Below are 18316 nucleotides of genomic sequence, written 5' to 3' on the forward strand. Positions count from 1 at the left end.
GTGTGTGTGTATGTGTGTGTGTGTGTAAAGCACTTTGTAACTGTGTTTTAAAAAGTGCTATAAAGCTTTACTTACTTACTTACTTACTTACAACAAAGACCCATGCCCAATGTAATGAAATACAGTACAATATTCTTTTTATATATATATATATATATATATATATATATATATATATATATATATATATATATATATATATATATATATATATATATATATATATAAATATATATATATGTATAAGCCTGTATATGTATATACAGTATATAGGCCTAAATATGTAAGTGTATATCTTCGTTAAAATAGAATTTAGTAATTTTTGCTGAGAGACTGTTAAGATAATTAAGCTGCAGTTTCTTGTGTTGTTGCATTAGACTGCATAAGGTGTACAGCATCTGCATACATATAGCCTATCAATTACAGTATAAAAAAAAGAAATAGTCACCTCTGTTCTGACTATGAAAAGTTTTACACAGGCAATAGTAATGTTTATCGCCAGGCTAATGTACCGCATTATGTTAGTCACAAAGTGCTGAGGTATAATTTCACTGGGAGACAGGGAGACATGTCACCCCCAATGATTTCACATAAATCATTTGTACCCCTCAATTAACTCTATGAAGTGTCTGCGACAATATCACCACTCACAAATGAGGGAGAAACAAAGAGATAAATTCTGCAGTCCTTGGTTCAGACGTCACACTTTTGAGAAATAGCAGGCCAAACTGTAGACCAGTAATTTAGTCAGGGGGAAATTTCCACTCCGCCATCTTACTGATTTCAAGTTTTCTGAGAGTAAAACACATTCCAAATGGACTAATAACAAAATAACATACATAAAAAAAATGGTAGTATGTAGATTAAAGGTCCCATGGCATGAAGATTTCTCTTTATGAGGTTTTTTAACATTAATATGCGTTCCCCCAGCCTGCCTATGGTCCCCCAGTGGCTAGAAATGGCGATAGGTGTAAACCGAGCCCTGGGTATCCTGCTCTGCCTTTGAGAAAATGAAAGCTCAGATGGACCGATCTGGAATCTTGCTCCTTATGAGGTCATAAGGAGCAAGATTCCAGATTGGCCATGAAAGCTTAGTTAATAGACATCATCAGTCAACCTAATGTTGTGAATTTAAATTATGTCCGCATTTTTAATGCAGTAAGTAAAGCTTTATTTGTATAGCACTTTTTAAAACACTCAGTTACAAAGTGCTTCTCACACGCGCACGCACACACACACACACACACACACACACACACACACACACACACACACACACACACACACACACACACACACAAAAGTATAAATTCATAAAGTAAAAATGTATTACAATAAAGCCAAACCAACAACTGTGGAGGCAGTGCCTAATTTTATCCAGTTTTTTATCCATACATTAAAATCAGTTTAAGTAACTGTCATCAGTGACAAAGGGCTTTTTTACACACGTCCATTGCCTTTTCTTATTTGGTTTGTTTTTTCATCATTATGCTACTGCATAATTCAGAATATGGCCTACACCTAGCTTGCCCTTTTCTCAATACACTGTTCAGTTCAAGATGTCATGTTGAGTCTTTTACTATAGTTGAGTTCCTTATAGATTCCTCCCACAAAGTTGAAATTAAAAGTATGACCTCTAGTTGTAAATGTAAAGTAGTCTGTGAGTAAATTTAGTCAGCCTAAAAAACTACAAAACCCAGAGGCTTCCGCGCTTCAACTCTCTTTCCGTTGATTGGTCGACAGAACATCCATTGTCGTAGACGTGTCTCGCAGTCAGAGCATCCTTCCGTCATGGCGTCTGTTTGGACTAAATTCTTCGTTCACCTGCCGGTCTTGTCTGTTTTCTTCCTCTTGCTGCTATGTCTGCCGCCGGGGGGAGGACAAAAGAAGAAAGAGGTAAAGCTTAATCCGCTTAAATTAAATATTTAGCGAATATAGCTTTGCTGTTTAATGTAATGAGCATAAACGTTAGCTAGTCAGGATAGACAAGAAGTTTGTCGGAGCGACGTTCTGGTTATCTAGCTAGCTAGCTAGCTAGCTAACGTTTCTCTTGTACGATGTAACAACTGAAAGAGACACTGCTTATTAGTTGTCTTGTTACGTTACGTGATGGTCTCTTTCCTGTTTGGTTAAGCTGTGTTACTTTTCTGCATAATGTGACAAGCGTATATGGTTAGGCATTGTAAGCTAATGTAGCTAACGTTAGCTAACGTTAATGTGTAACGTAAACGTCAGTCTATATAGTATTCTGTAAGACGTCAATTTGGTCTGGGAAAACTAATAAAACATCCCACGTGTTTCCATTGACACTTTTATAATATTTTAGCTTCACTAACGTTACTTAAAAGCATTATTTCGCTTTCGCCAATAAGGGTTTTATTTTGAAATTCGTAAGTGCAGGAACTGCTGTGTTTTACTTCTCGGTAGCTTAATAGTGACGTTTGACGATGCTGCCTACAATCTCACAATAACAACAATAGATTGCTGCATACTAGCTGAATTAGGTTTTTGTAGTGCACCGGAACACCATGTAACTAATTTTGGTGTGAGATACATATGTGCTGCTTTCCTTCAGGGGTGGGTATGTTGGTGTGGTTTAACTGAAAGGGCAGTGAAACGGAAGCGCTTGTAGCTTTTTTGCTCGATCTGACATTGGTCACTGGGCTCAAAAGGCGTCTGTTCACCTGCATATTGTTGAATCGACAGACATTACTTTTAAATATATTGTTGGTTATATGATTAACTTGCAATCTAATAATAGTAATGGTGAATACATACTATATTGGTGATGGGATTTATTTATGTTTTCATTAAGGCTGGGACGATTTGTCGTCGATTCGTCACAAATAATTTGCGTCGACGCGTCACTAAATAAAATAAATAAACAAAACTTGCGTGCAAATTAATTAATGTAATGCGGAACTAATGTAATGCGGAACTACTGTTAGATATGCGTGTTCTAGGGGCACCTAATCTGTAGCCCCACCTTAGCTCTGAAGCTAGCCGAGCTCCTCCGCCTACATGCAGTTTTTTGTCAGGTCAACGGTCCAGTGAGTGAGTCAGAGATAGCAGCACCAAAGGACGAGTATGGCGAGTGGTTGCGACCCTCTTTAAGTTTGCAAGTTTGGGAAAACTTGGAGAGTGTATGGCTGCAGCCTGGAGCCTCCCATGTCATGTCCTCTCGTCTCATGCCGGTATTACGTGCCTTCGTGTTTTTCCACCTACTGGTTTCCGAGCCTGTCCAGATGCCGTGTAAAGGTGCTGACACACCAAGGAGATTATCGGCCGTTGGACAGTCTTGCGAGGTCAGTGACCCGAGTCTGTTTGGCGCCGTCGTCAGTCTGGGGGGCTGTCGGCGTTCATTTTGGCCGACCTGACATGTTCAGTCAGCGGCAGGGCAGTCTGGACTCACCCGGAAATGGTGAGCGGAATGAGGTGACTAGAGGCTCTCAAAATCTGACGAAAATCTTTTAAACTGACCTTTGTTGAGCTGAAATGAAGACAGATTCAGCAACTGCATGGCCTATTTCTCGCTTAAAATGTTTTCAGAAACATGTTTCAGTGAACTATTTTAGTACAATATGAGATCGTATTCTGAACGGCCGCCATGACAGTCTGGCTTTGAATATCCAGAGAAAACAAACCCATGTGACGCATTCGTCCAATCAGCTGCCGGTTTTCATTTCTTGGGCAACATTACAGATTAGCGCCGCCTGCTGTTATAGAGATGTATTACGTCTCGTCTCGTCTTTTTGGTGTGTTCTGTGGCACAAATCTTAATATATTAAGTGTTGTCTTTTCCTGGTTTTGAAGGCTGCATTAGAGTAAAGTGATGTAGTTTTCTGAGTTTAGCAGACTGTTCTAGCAGTTTTATTTGCCTTTACACACTTCGTCATTAAATCAAGATTTCTGATGATTATCAAAAATCTCATTGTGTAAATAATATTTTGTTAAAACACCAATTGTCAATCCTACAATATCGTTGCAATATTGACATCAATCATAATTGTATATGAGGTGACATGATGGCAGTGCATGAAGCTGTGCCAGTATCCGGTCTGGTTTAGGAGTAGTTAAGCCGAACTTGCTAGCAAGATAGAGTGAAGAACCATCACCCTATCCTAAAGTAAGGTTTGCAGTTAGATCATTTATGAGACAATACTACATTTATTAATCTTCGTAGCCCACCATGCTGTTATCCTGTTTAACAATGATTTAGTGAAAGACATTTAGTGGGCAGCCTTAAGCGTTCATTATACTTGTCATTCCCGACCTTTCGCGCAAAAGTGTCACGTCATGGGAGCGCCGTAACTATATATCCTCGTGCGTCGTGGTCTAGTTGCAGTCTTCTCCTGAACAGACGTGTCGCAACTGAGGAAAAGCTAACAACTTCGCTATTTCTACGAAGAAGAAGAAGAAGAAGAAGAAGAAGAAGAAGAAGAAGAAGAAGAAGAAGAAGAAGAAGAAGAAGAAGAATGGCAGAGCTGGCAGCAGCATTGACGTCAATGTCACCAGTGGCTAAGATGATATTGGAGTCAATGGATGAGGAAGAACAGCTGCTTTTGAGCCTGCTTTCAAAGAAACGAAGAAAAAGAAGGTGGAATGTTTGTCCTTTGAATAACGCCAGACATAAATATGGTGAGTTCAATATCCTCGTGAAAGAAATGAGGATGATAGACGAAGAGAAGCACTTTGAATACTTCAGAATGTCTGCACTACGATTTGATTACCTGCTTCGTCGGATCAAGCCTTTCATTCACCATAAAATAACTCATGTTAACCTAGTAAGTTTACAAGAGAGAAGTTGTCCATGCTTCCTGTTTCCGCTTTGTCATGCGCCGCTGAAAAAAAACCCTGTATAAAATAAGTTTGTAGGGAAGAAGAAGAAGAATCCGCGCCAGGGTAAAAAAAAAAAAAAAAAAAAAAAAAAAACTCTGGTCACATTGTCGCGCGGCAGGTCAGGAACGGCGACTTTAAAAAGGCCTTCAGTTTGTTGTAATATTTTGTTATGGACCAAGGACTTTTAACCAAGTCACGGTGTTGTTGTAATATTACTGCTGCACCACCTCATCTGCACCTTCCGTGCAGCTGACTTAGCATATGAATAGAAAAGTGATTGAGTGGACAAACTGCGGAATTAATAAATGATGAAATGCATGGACAAATACATGACAAGTGAGCAAATATTTGAACAAATGAATAAAGAATTGAACATGTCCACAAATGGGTGAAGAAAGAGCTGACACAGTGGAAGAATAAACTAATGAATAAATGGACAGATTAACTACTGAAAAGGCATTTGAATGAGAGAGAGTGAATGAATAATTGAGACTGACATATTTGCCCTCCAGTTCGCTGTAAACACTGTTTTTTTTTTTTTTATCACTAATAACAATTGCTTGTGAGGTGTATGTATAATGAATGTGTCACTACCGTTGGAGTGAAGCTGTGCAAATATGAGCGCACATATGCCACTTCTTGTAAAGTTAACCTTTAGGGGAGGTGACTTTTCTGATACTGCAAGGACATATTTAGCTGTAATCATTTTTTTTTTTTGTACTACTGAATAAGTGAGCTATAGAGACTTTACTTTACAAACCTTGGACAGTAAATTTTCTTGGTGCAGTATGTGTTCATATTTCACCACTGAAGAACATACTATTCTCTCATTCACTTGTCCAGCATTCTACTTTAAATACAATTGTCTAGCAAAGCTTTGAGGGAAAAAGCCTACTCTAGTTGCGAGTTGCGATTAGGAGTTTAAAACTTCAATTTTACAGTTACTAATGAATAATCTCCTATTTTTAACATGTTGTACCCAGGGACAGTCTGCTGACATCAGTGCTTATTTTCAGCAAGGCCTTGATTCACATTCACAGAATTACACCAGGGAGCTGCCCATTATAGCCCCGGTCTGCTGTTAGGCACTGACTGTCTCAAGGACACATTGCATTATCTAATAAGTGAGAGCATTTCTCAATCATTTACCTAGCTAAAAGGTGTCCAGCTATTATTGGTTTGCTTCTCTGCCATTGACATTGCCACTATCCAGCATGGCATCATGACTTTGCCTAAACATACACGCCACTTTCCTAAAACCAAATGGCGTGTTATCTGTACGCATTTTGAGCTATCCACGTGTATGTCTACGCTGTATACAGCAGATGTAAACATACACACCACGTGGCGTTGCCATCCTCCTTCCGCAGACTTGCGTCCTTTCATACTACTCACTACAGCGAAAATGTACACGTAATGTAGGTCAATGGCGGCCGAACGGCGTTGATAAACACGCTAAAAGGCGATTATGCGTTTTGATAACGCGCAAAAACGGCATATGAATTGGCATGTCATACATACGCCACTTTATGAGATCAGTCTGCACTATCTTTAACCCTTTGAGTTTAATATAGTGTCCACTAGGGGTCGGAAAGAAATTGATTCCCATATATCATGATTTTTTTTTGCGGCGATTTTTAAAATGTGATTCTTTTCCCCAAAATCAATATGTCTTCATTTTTTAACCAACGATTCACCTAAATATTTTCTGTTTAAATATGGTATTGCCGACGGCAACAACATCAAATCTGTTTCAAGCAAAACAGACCGAAAGCAGAAAATGCTGAAAATACATGTTATGTACTTCTTTACAAATGAAATAAATGTCAGACCGACATTTCCTTTTGGAAAGGAAAATAAATTGCAATACTCAATGCTATCGAATCACAATAAATGAAAATCACAATACAAATCTTATCGGCACCCATGTATGAAGGAATCAAATCAGGAGAAAAGCATATCGTGCATTTGGTCCATCCTGTGTGAATCTGCACTAAGTAGCAGACAGGAGCTAGCCACGCGCGCGCGCGCGCGCACACACACACACACACACACACACACACACACACACACACACACACACACACACACACACACACACACACACACACACACACACACACACACACACACACACACAGACATCCGATGAGCCACAGGAGATATTGAAGGGTTATAATGTGAGAAATGTTTCCCAGTTGCCTGCCTGGGGCCATGGCAAAAGGGGGGAGGAGGCGGAGGAGGAAGATCTTATTTAGCTGGAAATGGACAAAAAGGTGAAGCAGCATCTTACCAACTTTTGCTCTCCCTCGCTGCCCTTTGTCTTCCCCTGGGCGCTCCAAGCTTTTTCTCCAAACTGTGTGGGCTGTTTAGGGCTAAAGGTTAAAAGGTTAAGTTAATTAAAGCTGGCCTGAAACATTCAAAAGCGTGTTTGGTACATCGATCAGTTTTTCACCCAGATTAGAAAGCAATTTGTGTGTGTGTATGTGTGTGGGGGGGCGGGGGGGGAATACTTATTTTCGTATGAGCATCGTAGCTCTGCTCGGGTCCTGCAGGTCTCTACAGAGAGAAGACGATAATTAATACAGCTCCATTGAGTAAGGCCTCACAAAGAATACATGATTCCCATGGTAAATTAGCTCAGTAAGGTAGCCTGTGGCTACAAGTTTTAGATAACGTTAGCAGTATAGCTAACGTTAAATGCTAACTTAAAAAAGCTTTACTAGCTAGCTAGCTAGTAACTTAACGCAACGAAACAACACATGTCTAGTAACCATGCTTGCAACGTAGATCACAGATAATATATATATGATCAATACTTACACTTTATTAATCTTGTAGTAATCCGCTGTGGAGTGGCTTGTGTGTCCTCCAGACCAGACTCTGAGTCTCTAAAGGTAAACGGTAAACGTTTATTTACCTGCACTGAGGCTGAGCTGTCACTCAAACTTTCCCTGAACTTTCCCTTAACACTCATTAGCCAATGGGGACGCACCCCTTTAAGACCCGCCCACGCAAGATATTTGTGTCAGAATCGCAAGCAAAAACTCAGGGAGCGCAAAGGAGAAAGATGGGAACATGACTGCAAACGTGATGGAGAGAGCAAAAGACTGATCATTGAGAAAGAAGCAGAAGGAACTGTAAACAAAAGGACATCATATCAAACAAATAAAAGACCAATAGTTTACAACTACACAAATGTTTTGTTTGCAAGTTTTAAGTTTTACCTTTTGAGGTGACAATTTTTTTGCTTGAGTTAGTGTTTTTTTTGTTTGATACTTGAGAAGTTTTGCTTGGAATTAAAGTCACAAAACTAATCCCATAAGATACCAACCTTTTGTGAACTTGTGAATTTCACCAGCCGTCTTCTCTCGTTTTCATAAAGACACACCGTGTGTGTGTGTGTGTGTGTGTGTGTGTGTGTGTGTGTGTGTGTGTGTGTGTGTGTGTGTATGCGCGTGCGTGCGTGCGTGTGCACGCCCGCTTGTTTAACTATATTCGTGGGGTCCAAAAACCGGGAGTCCAGTATACTTGTGGGTAGGGGTGGGAATCACCAGAGGTACCACGATACGATATTATCACGATACTTAGGTCACGATACGATATTATTGCGATTTTAAACATATTGCGATATTCTGCAATATATTGCAATTTATTACCTTTTTTCCAACTTCATTATTATGTCCCCAAAGGAAAACTTTGTCAACATCTGTTTGTTCATCTCACATGAATTTTATTGCTGTAAAATGTGACTGTCAAGCTGACTAACTAACCAGCACTTTAATGAATATGTTATAAATGTTGTATACACCTGGCAAACTGAACTGTTTGCATTTTTAATTAAGGTGGACTAGACTGTAATACCAACAGGTATGCACTGCTGTGCTACTACACTGAAAAAACTGATTCTGACCCCTTGTAAATGTTACATGTTTTAGTCTGGTTTATTTCATAGATTTTAATGTGTTATTAAATCCTACATATTTCTGTTAATTAATTTTCAAAAGCACTGCCCTTGTTTAAAACAAGTTAATTTCAGTCAATTAAAAGTAATTAGAAAAAAATATGTAAAATTGAATTTCCACATACTATGTGGTCTGCGCATGTGCAGCCACATGCCGCCACTTTGTTCTGAAGGCTGGATTGAACGTTATCCCCTCGTTAGTAGCTCCTTGAATGCTGTATCCATAGCTCTGCATTTTCGGTAAGTAAGCAATTTATAATCATTGGTGTGTTATAATTTTATTTGAACAGGTTTCTGTTAACACTAGCCAATGCTATCAGTTTGTGTTTTGATAAATTAACATTTGCTAACGTTAGAGCGACTAGTTTAGCTAGCTAGCGATAGTTGTGTAGCTAGTAAGTTAACTTGAGTGTAACAGATGTATCTTAACATTTTAAGCTAACTTTATAGCTCTCAAGTTAAATGCATGGTGATTTCAGTGTTTGTCTTGTTAGACTTATTTGTTAGTTTGTGGACATTGAATAAACAGGTTTACTAATGTTAATTGACAGTTTAATTGTAGGTAGTTTCACATTCCCTGCTGTATGGGCTTGTAGACTAGCTAGACTACTTTATTCCTAACTTGCTGTAAGCATGTTTTCTAATATTGTCAGTGTGTTAACATAAAGACAAAATACACCTGTGAAATCATGTTGGTAAAAGTTGCTTAATGTGCCCAAACAGCAATCATTTATGCTTCTACATAATGGCAGCCCTAGGTAGGTGCATGCCTGAAATACCGTTAGCCTAATTCAAAACACAACACGGAGTGGCAGACACAGCAACAGCCATTTCAGGCTAAGAGCAGATTTTATAAAACCGAAAATAATCAACACATTGTGCCTCTTGAGGAAACAATAAATAAAAGTCGTGGGTTTGTGTAAGCAGACCTTGATATTGTGTGTGTTTAATATTAACATTTAATGTATACTCCGGTCCTTCCCTTTACCGTTTCTTTGAAGGTATCTATTTTTTTGACACGCGAAGACCCGCCCCTACTCTGCCTCTGATTGGCTCCGACTGTGACATCTAAACCTAACCAACCAAAACAACGAAGGCAACGAACACTAGCCAATCAGAGGCAGGTCTTCACGGAATACGGGTAAGGGGAGAAAAAAAAAAGAAAAAAGAAGCTCCTCTTCACTGCGTGGTAGCAGCTAGTCTTGGACTGTTTCTGACTCGCTTAAAAGGTAAAGGTGAGGTTGAAAGTATATCCTTCAAAGTAGAGACATGCAAATGCTTCATAACTAACTACATACAGTTATACAGTATTTTTTTGGGAGGGGTAAATGGTAAAGGGGTAAATGCTAAAATGCTTTATGGTGGTGGTGGTGTCACCTTTTTCAGACCTTTTGAGTTTGCAGGTATGGAGCTAACTAGCAACAGATTTGCAGATGACACAAGAGGTCTAGCAGAGCACGACCACAGCCCATAGTCCAGTTAAGGTTCTGAAATGTTAGGCAGAAGACAACAGGGATAAGAATGTTGGTTTAGCTAGCAGGTTAATTTTGTTTAACTTTGTTTCTGCTCTAAACACTAAGACTTATTAAGTTGCTTACACTAATAATTTTAATATAGAAGTGGAACATGAAAAATACTGGAACCAAACCTGTTTTCTACTTAATTCACACAATTTCCATAAACTTCATTCTCCCCCTGTCTGTACATGACATGTCCTGTCTGTCTGCTTGTAGCATCTACTAAAGGATGTCATTTCTGAAATGCTCCAAAGTAATTTATAATAGCTCATCAGAGAAATAACACAATTGCAAGAAAATAATCCAGGAGTAAATAAATAAATACATTTATAAATAAAATGAAAATGAATTACATGTCTGTCTGTCCACTTAATCTGCCATTTTTGCATATTGTTTTTATAGTAATAATAAGGTACTATTAAAATGTGGACTTGGACACAAATTAGTTTGCAGTTATCTGACTTGATACATGGGCAAGTTTTTAATTATTGGACAATTACTTTTTTTTTTCCTCAACCAACTTACGATTTATCTTTTTTAATTCCTGTTCATTTTTATTTCTATTGCAGGTCTTTCTCATATTTGATATATCTGATCTTGGTGTGATGTGGAACAGAACCTAACTCTTTTGGGAGCTCATATTGTTTTTGGTAAGTGCATTTAACAACAATCCCACTTGAAACAACCTTCATGGCGCAGTTGGACAGCCATTTACCCCAGCTGACATCGGTTTTCCAGAAGAAGGGAGGTGTTTCTGGCCAGAAACTAGCTAGCTAGTTGTGTAAAATGTGATTTAAAGGGACACTCACCAAAAACGAAAACAAACCTGATGCATAACAAAATAAGTCTGTTGACACCACAACAATGGCAACTGTAGTCCTGTCAATGTCTCTACGCTTTCGTGTTTTGGGGTCTAGAGCTATGATAGTGTGGAAGCCTGCTGTTTATTTAAATCAACTACTGCAAAACTTGAAAAATGCTCTAGCCACTAAAATGTGTCACTACAGAGGATCATAAGGATCATACTGGTGTTTTTTTATGTTTTAAGCCGTTGATGACAAAGGCATTAACATTACCGCTGACTATTTGCCCAAGTATCAATTTTAGAAAATACATTTTTACCTTTTATAAGTAGCCATAAAGTTGAGAATATTTGTATAAAAATTAACAACTTGCCGCACAGTGTTGCAAGCAGGTACCATTTTCTAAACACCCTGGTGTGTTCAAGAATTTTATTATTGTTCAATTAAAAGACCAAAACCAACCATGTGTTAGGCGGTTACACACTGCACGCGTCGCGAAGCGTGTCAGCCAGCGTGCGTGCGTGTCTGTTTATATTTCAGCTCCCATGTTAACAGGTTAGAGCTTACACACTGCCGGCCTGAGATGCGTGCCTGCTAGAAATAGAACCAACGCCTATTTTTCACGCGAGATGCGAGCGTGTTGGAAGCGTTTCCAGGCAAAATAGAATAGGAAAATATGTTTATATGTCATTTAGACACAAATGCATATTAATAAATGACATCTTGATGTTTGAAAGTCTAGGTTTTGACATCAATGTAGATATAAATGTAATGTAATATTTTCAAATGTTGCACTGGTCATACAGAACGAAATATTCTGTAACATATTTTGCAGTCAATACTGCCGATGTTGTCTTGCTTTAATCAAATCAGTAGGCTATATATATATATATATATATATATATATATATATATATATATATATATATATATATATATATATATATATATACACACATAAATAAAAATAAATAAATAAATAAAGGGTAGTAGGATATGCTACGATAACAACGTGAGTGACGGTCCAACATCAGATAGGCTGTATAGGCTCTTTACAGCTACACAGACAGCCCACTTACCCATTTTTCAGAGTTAGAATCTGTCGGCGCTATGTCCCGAGATCAGCCCTCCCTGTACCTTGCAGCAGGAGCAGCGCCCGCGTCAGACATGCTTCTGGTGTGTAGGACACAGAAAAATCACGCAGCTGAGACACAACAGAAACGCCACGCTCGCGAGACGCGTGCAGTGTGTAACCGGCCTTAGTCCATCTCTCAAGCCGTTCTGACTTCTGGGTCTCAGCTCCAAGCCCATTGGTTCCTATTGAATATTAAATATTTTCCACAATACAATAAAAACTAAAATCTGTGATTTGGTCATTCTCATGAACCTTTATTTAACTTACAAAAGTACAAAAAGGTTTTTAATAGTTTTACTGAACAGCATAAATGTATTTTGTAAATATAAAGAAATCTAGAATTTTATGTCTTTAAAATCTATCACATAAATATGTTTTCTTTTTTTCCCCTATTTTCATCAAATATACAGGACATTGAAGGAGATGACATCCAGAGAGACCTGCAGAAATCCACCATGGGCATATATGTCATCAACAAGGAGGGTGGAGAAATTGGAGCTCATGATGACATTGGCATTTATGTTGAAGGAGTAATCATTCTGGACAACATTGGATCTGTAGCCCAAGCATGTGCAATGATGCTGGGAGTCATGTATGTACTGAACATGGCTTACCCCAAAGAGCTGAAATACTCCTATGAATTCATTCAGAAAGTGCTCTTGCAAATGGATGGTGAAAGGCTTTCCCCCAAAGTCCTTGGACTAAAGAACAAAATCATTGCTGGACTGTAGGATTTCTTCAGCCGCTCTTGTGAATCAAGGCGTTACGGTGTTTCGAACTGAAAAACTGTGTGAATATTACAGTCCACCATTCACTCTGCCACTGGTGTGAACATTTAAAACTGTACAATGGATTTTGTGGAATATTCACCTGAAATAAAAATTGCAATCCTGGAAATAAGAGCACAAAATTCATCCATCCACTACCGCCATATGAATATTAGAAGTTAAGCGCCTTGAGAGGAACAGTTGGTGGTGGCTGTGCCATTAAACCATTGCATAAGAAGAGGACACAACAAGATGTTAAAAGAGCTCTGGTCAAAGTTCAAACGATGGAGAACCATGTGGAAAACATGGTGAAATTATTATTGAATGTATTAATGTGAGGAAGGTTACAGCCTCCTTTGTTTTCATTTGCCACTATTTTTATTATTCTTGGAGGAACTTAAGCTTCAGTGGACGTTTACGTCACATGTTTCATGTACATCATGATGTATTCAGTAAGTCTGTTTCCATATTGATACACCAACTTTTGCACCTCAGCTAAGCATAAAATCTATTTTGCGATATTGTGGTCTTTTCTTCTATTACGGTATTCTTTGAATCTAAGTGTTTGCTGTTTTTGGTAATCTCAGCATCAGGTCCTCAGTGTGTGATGTGTTCCAGCTGTGGATGGTTCTGGTACTATAGTATTTTTGTTATGTATAGTACTGGTGTATTTTGTCATTTGTAGATTTTGTGCTCTTGCAAATGGGTGGAAAAGGGTTTCCTCCAAGTCCTTTTGACTAAAGAACAAAATCAGTGCTGGACTGTAGGCTTTCTTCAGCTGCTATTGTGAACCCTTTTAAGCTGCATTGGTATTGTGTGTTTAGGGGGTGATAAAGCACATTTCATATAATGTGAAATGCAGCTCTAGAATATGTTGCAAAGTAAAGAACAAAGTGAGTGGTGAAATAGGTGCTTGTTTTGTGGAAAATTGGGTATTATATTGACTCAATGTACGTGTTTGCAGTTTATTGTAATCTCAAATCGGGTCTTCCAGCTATTCTGGTACATTTGTTGTTTTTTGTTATGAATGGTACATCGTTTTTTTATGATAATGGTTGATGGTACATTTTGTTATAAGATAGCAATGTAAGAAATTGTTACCACTGAGTTACATTACTGGCACTCTTGTTTGGGAGAGAGTAAATCTGTTGGATCTCTTGGTCTTGGATCAAGAAAATAAAGTAAGAGTTGACAATATTTGGTTTGCTTTATTTGTCTGAATATTAATGAAAGTTAAGATAGTATAATAGATAAAATAAATTGAACTTAATTTTAGTATGTAGAAATTAAACAACAAATTGATCTGAATGCACATAATTAATTTTAGTATACTGAACCCCAAAAACATTTGTAATTTCTACTCAAAATAGTTTAGCTAAAATATATAAATATAATTAATCTAAAATTACTACAAGAAAATTAGTAAACTCACCTTAAAAAATATAAGTACACTCAACTTATAAAATATATCTGGATTTAGATAAATTTATTTCGTGCAACCACTTACCATAATAAAATTAAGTAAATTCAACATAACATTTTTTTCAGTGTACAGGTATTTTTTACAATTAAAATGAGTACAAAAACGGCGCGACGGAGTCACGTACCTTGGTTCCGGTGTTTTTAGCAAGTGACAAAATCCTTCATTTTCCACAACGTTGTATGGACGCAGGTCTTTGCACATGAAGTAGGCGATGGCTTGAGTTATTTTCTTAGCTCGCTCTGAATTGGGAGGTAGCTTTGTCAAGCTAAGTGTGTCCAGTGTTGGTTGGTTTTTCGGCGGAGCTGGTTTAGCATGAGCTTTACCGTCCTCGGCTAACGCTAACTCTGGATGGTGGCGTGTGAGATGAGCCCTCATGTTTGTGGTATTCCCTGAGTATTTTATTTGCATACGACACTCCTTGCAAATCCCATGTCTCATGTCCATCTCAGTTGTCCCCTCCTTGTTAAAAAAATCCGAAAAAAGTCCAAACACTTGATTTAAACGCAGATGGTGCATTTCTGATTTCTTTCTCTGACGCTGCCATGTTTATTTTATCTACATCCGCCTGCACGCTGACAGTCACCCCGCTGACCTCACCAGAAAACAAACAGCGCCATCTGGTGGACTGAATAAGCAATTTATTTTATTATTATACTACCAAAAAGTTAAATTCTGATGTGCAATTTAAATAATAAAAGATCGATACTTGGCGCCTGTGTATCGATACAGTATTGCCACGAGAAATATCGCGATACTATGCTGTATCGATTTTTTCCCCCACCCCTACTTGTGGGGTCCCGACAGCTTTGTGGGGCCAAAATGCTGGACCCCACAAGTTTAAAGGGCTGTTTGATGGTTAAGACTTGGTTTTAGGGTTAGAATTAGGTTATGGTTAGGGTGAGGGTAAGGGTTAAGGTTAGGCATTTAGTTGTGATGGTTAAGGTTAGAGGAATGCATTATGTCAATGACGGGTCCCCACAAAGATAGTGCCACAAACCTGTGTGTGCCGATGTTGATTGTGTGGCGCACCGCCACAAATTAGTCTGTGTAGGAAACACTGTTGATATTCAAATCTTAAGTCAGTATTCCAAGTGTTGTTTATTTTGTTTGTCCTTGTCTCATTTCCTCTCTTTGGTTCTCTAGTTACTGACTCGTTGTGGTGAGAATGACAGCTACATAGAGGAGATCATGTCTTTATTTTACTGGTGCTCTAAATGCATGTTTAGCCTGCGTTTGCAGTGTGGAGGGGCTGAGAGAGTGAGCAGAAGAGACTTTTGACATTAAAATAATGGTGTCGGGTTCAGTTTTAGTGTAATGTAGGATTTGCAATTGTTTGGATTTACTTCTGTTGACTTCTTTTTATAGTGTCACTGATCATATTACACAGAGGAGCCAAACTGTTTTTATCTAGTTTCATTATCTACATTTGTTGGAGCACAATTTAATACTAACTTCTTCAAGCAAGGACTTACTTAGGGGTTACAATTGTTTTTATAAAAACCTTTATAGTTGGTAATCTAAAAATGATTCCATGAAGTTTATTCACACTTTCTTTGTCATACACCAAAATCAAATGGGACCAAAACACTGCTGGACTCTAATGAAATCTAACAAGGGCAGCAAGGGAGGCAGCACTATAAGTCTTCTATATTAAGAAGCAGTCGAACATTTCTGTGTTGCATCAACAGCGCAAAGAAGGAATCCTTAAAAATGTAACAACATGGTTGTGTCTACGGCCAACTAATGAATTCACAACTCTGTCGATCATTTATGATGCCAGTTTAGTGTTGCTGCGGTAATATCAATGGTGAAATCCATAAATCAAAACTTGATGTACTGTTGGACTCTCTTTAAACTGCATTAAGCCTAAATCTGACTTACATCTCTTCTGCTTGTCTACATGAAATTGACAGTAAGGTTTAGTTGAGGATGGGCACCGTGACTCTTTAGCGTAGAGGGCAGAGTAAGTCGGCTTGGTTGTCTCGCTGCCTAAGTTTGTGCTAAAATTTCAGATGGCCACAGTACAGCACAACTCTTTGCAACAAATGGTATTGCTGTCAAAGCCAGTAAGAGCACTGATAGTGGATAAATAAACAATAGAGTCTGAAAAAAGGACAATTTAAGGAAAAAGTTGAGTTGTGATTGTGACAGACATGGCGGAAGAAATAAATATATTTAAAGAAAAAAAAAAGGTAGATTAAAAAGTTAGGGCAGTGCAAAGCCCTGCCTTTCTAAACCCTGCTATACGCCCCTCAGGGAGTGGAAGAAATAGTCATGGAAAGAGAGAATATTTATATCCCTTCAATACTCCCTCGTTCATCACCCCAGCTCTGCTAGATATTATATCTAGCTTGTGTTGTGTTTCTGTCTTAAGGCTGACTACAGCACAAAGAAAGAACCAATGTAAGCACTTCCTATACCTAACCCTATGGAGTCAGGGGAGTAAAGAGACAAAAAATGTCCAAGGCAGCAGGTCTGAGGCAAGGAGAATTATATATCTAGAGAGTTATATATCTACAGAGAGATAGAGATTTCAAAGTAGTGGGCTTGCTAGCACACCCAGGGACCAGTCTAATAAGTGGATAGGAATAATAACCTCTGCACATGGAGGCCCAATAAACTACCGGGTAGGCCCTTCAGGGCATAACCCAAGCCACTTGCTGAGTTTAGACTGGGGCTTATGAAGCTAAACACTGCGTAAGCGCTATTGACTCTTGGTTTTCTGTCTGACCTGTTCATCAGAGAATAAACCATAGCTCACAGTTCACACAGTCTTTGCCCATGGATTTTATAATACAATGTAAGTATACTCTGTGAGAAGAAATAGCTTTTCTCACTAATTGCTAAAATTACAGTTTAATGCATGTTTTTGCCATGTTAAAATCTAGCCTATATGATGTGTTAAGCTGCATACACACCAACCAGACGGCCGACCGTTGACAGAAAAGCCAGTCGAAATGATCAGTCTCCCCGTTTTGGTCCAAAAAGTGCCACAGAACACACCAAAAAGACGAGACGATACGTAATACATCTCTATAACAGCAGGCGGCGTTGATCTGTATTGTTGCCCAAGAAATCAAAACCGGCAGCTGATTGGACAAATGCGTCACATGGGTTTGTTTTCTCCGGAAATTCAAAGCCAGACTGTCATGGCGGCCGTTCAGAATACGATCTCATATTGTACTAAAATAGTTCACTGAAACATGTTTCTGAAAACATTTTAAGCGAGAAATAGGCCATGCAGTTGCTGAATCTGTCTTCATTTCAGCTCAACAAAGGTCAGTTTAAAAGATTTTCGTCAGATTTTGAGAGCCTCTAGTCACCTCATTCTGCTCGCCATTTCCGGGTGAGTCCCGACTGCCCTGCCGCCGACTGAACATGTCAGGTCGGCCAAAATGAACGCCGACAGCCCCCCAGACTGACGACGGCACGGGACACACCGAACAGATTCGAGTCACTGACCTCGCCAGACTGTCCAACGGCCGATAATCTCCTTGGTGTGTCAACACCTTCAGATGTATCTGGTTCAAAAGGAGAAAAAAAGCTTAATTAAAAGGACAAAAATATAACCTCACTCTTAATAACCATTGTTAATGTCTGGGAAATATATACAGCAAAAACCATGCTGTATAAATGAGTCCCTGACATGTGTTACACTACTTTTGCGTTACTTCTGAGTTACTTTCACCAAAATAACAGCGGAAGTTGGACTTGGCAGCTAGCTTGTGAATTTCACCGGATCAATAAGTCTCATCTTTATCCACTTTATTAATACATCATAGATTATTCATAATCTTTTGTATAATTA

The 18316-nt window shown here is 38.6% G+C and overlaps 1 protein-coding gene across 1 annotated transcript in view; it reads left to right on the forward strand.

Annotated features, from left to right (window-relative positions):
* The first annotated feature begins 1737 nt into the window (after nucleotides 1-1737).
* The window catches only part of tusc3 (tumor suppressor candidate 3), an 83523-nt gene continuing 66944 nt past the window's right edge, over nucleotides 1738-18316 (forward strand). Inside the window, exon 1 of the mRNA XM_028605942.1 lies at nucleotides 1738-1896. Within this exon, the coding sequence (XP_028461743.1) occupies nucleotides 1792-1896 (105 nt within the window). The 5' untranslated portion in view covers nucleotides 1738-1791. The remainder of the gene's footprint in view (nucleotides 1897-18316) is intronic.

Source organism: Perca flavescens, chromosome 2, assembly GCF_004354835.1.
Source record: "Perca flavescens isolate YP-PL-M2 chromosome 2, PFLA_1.0, whole genome shotgun sequence".
NCBI classification, from domain to species: Eukaryota; Metazoa; Chordata; class Actinopteri; order Perciformes; family Percidae; genus Perca; species Perca flavescens.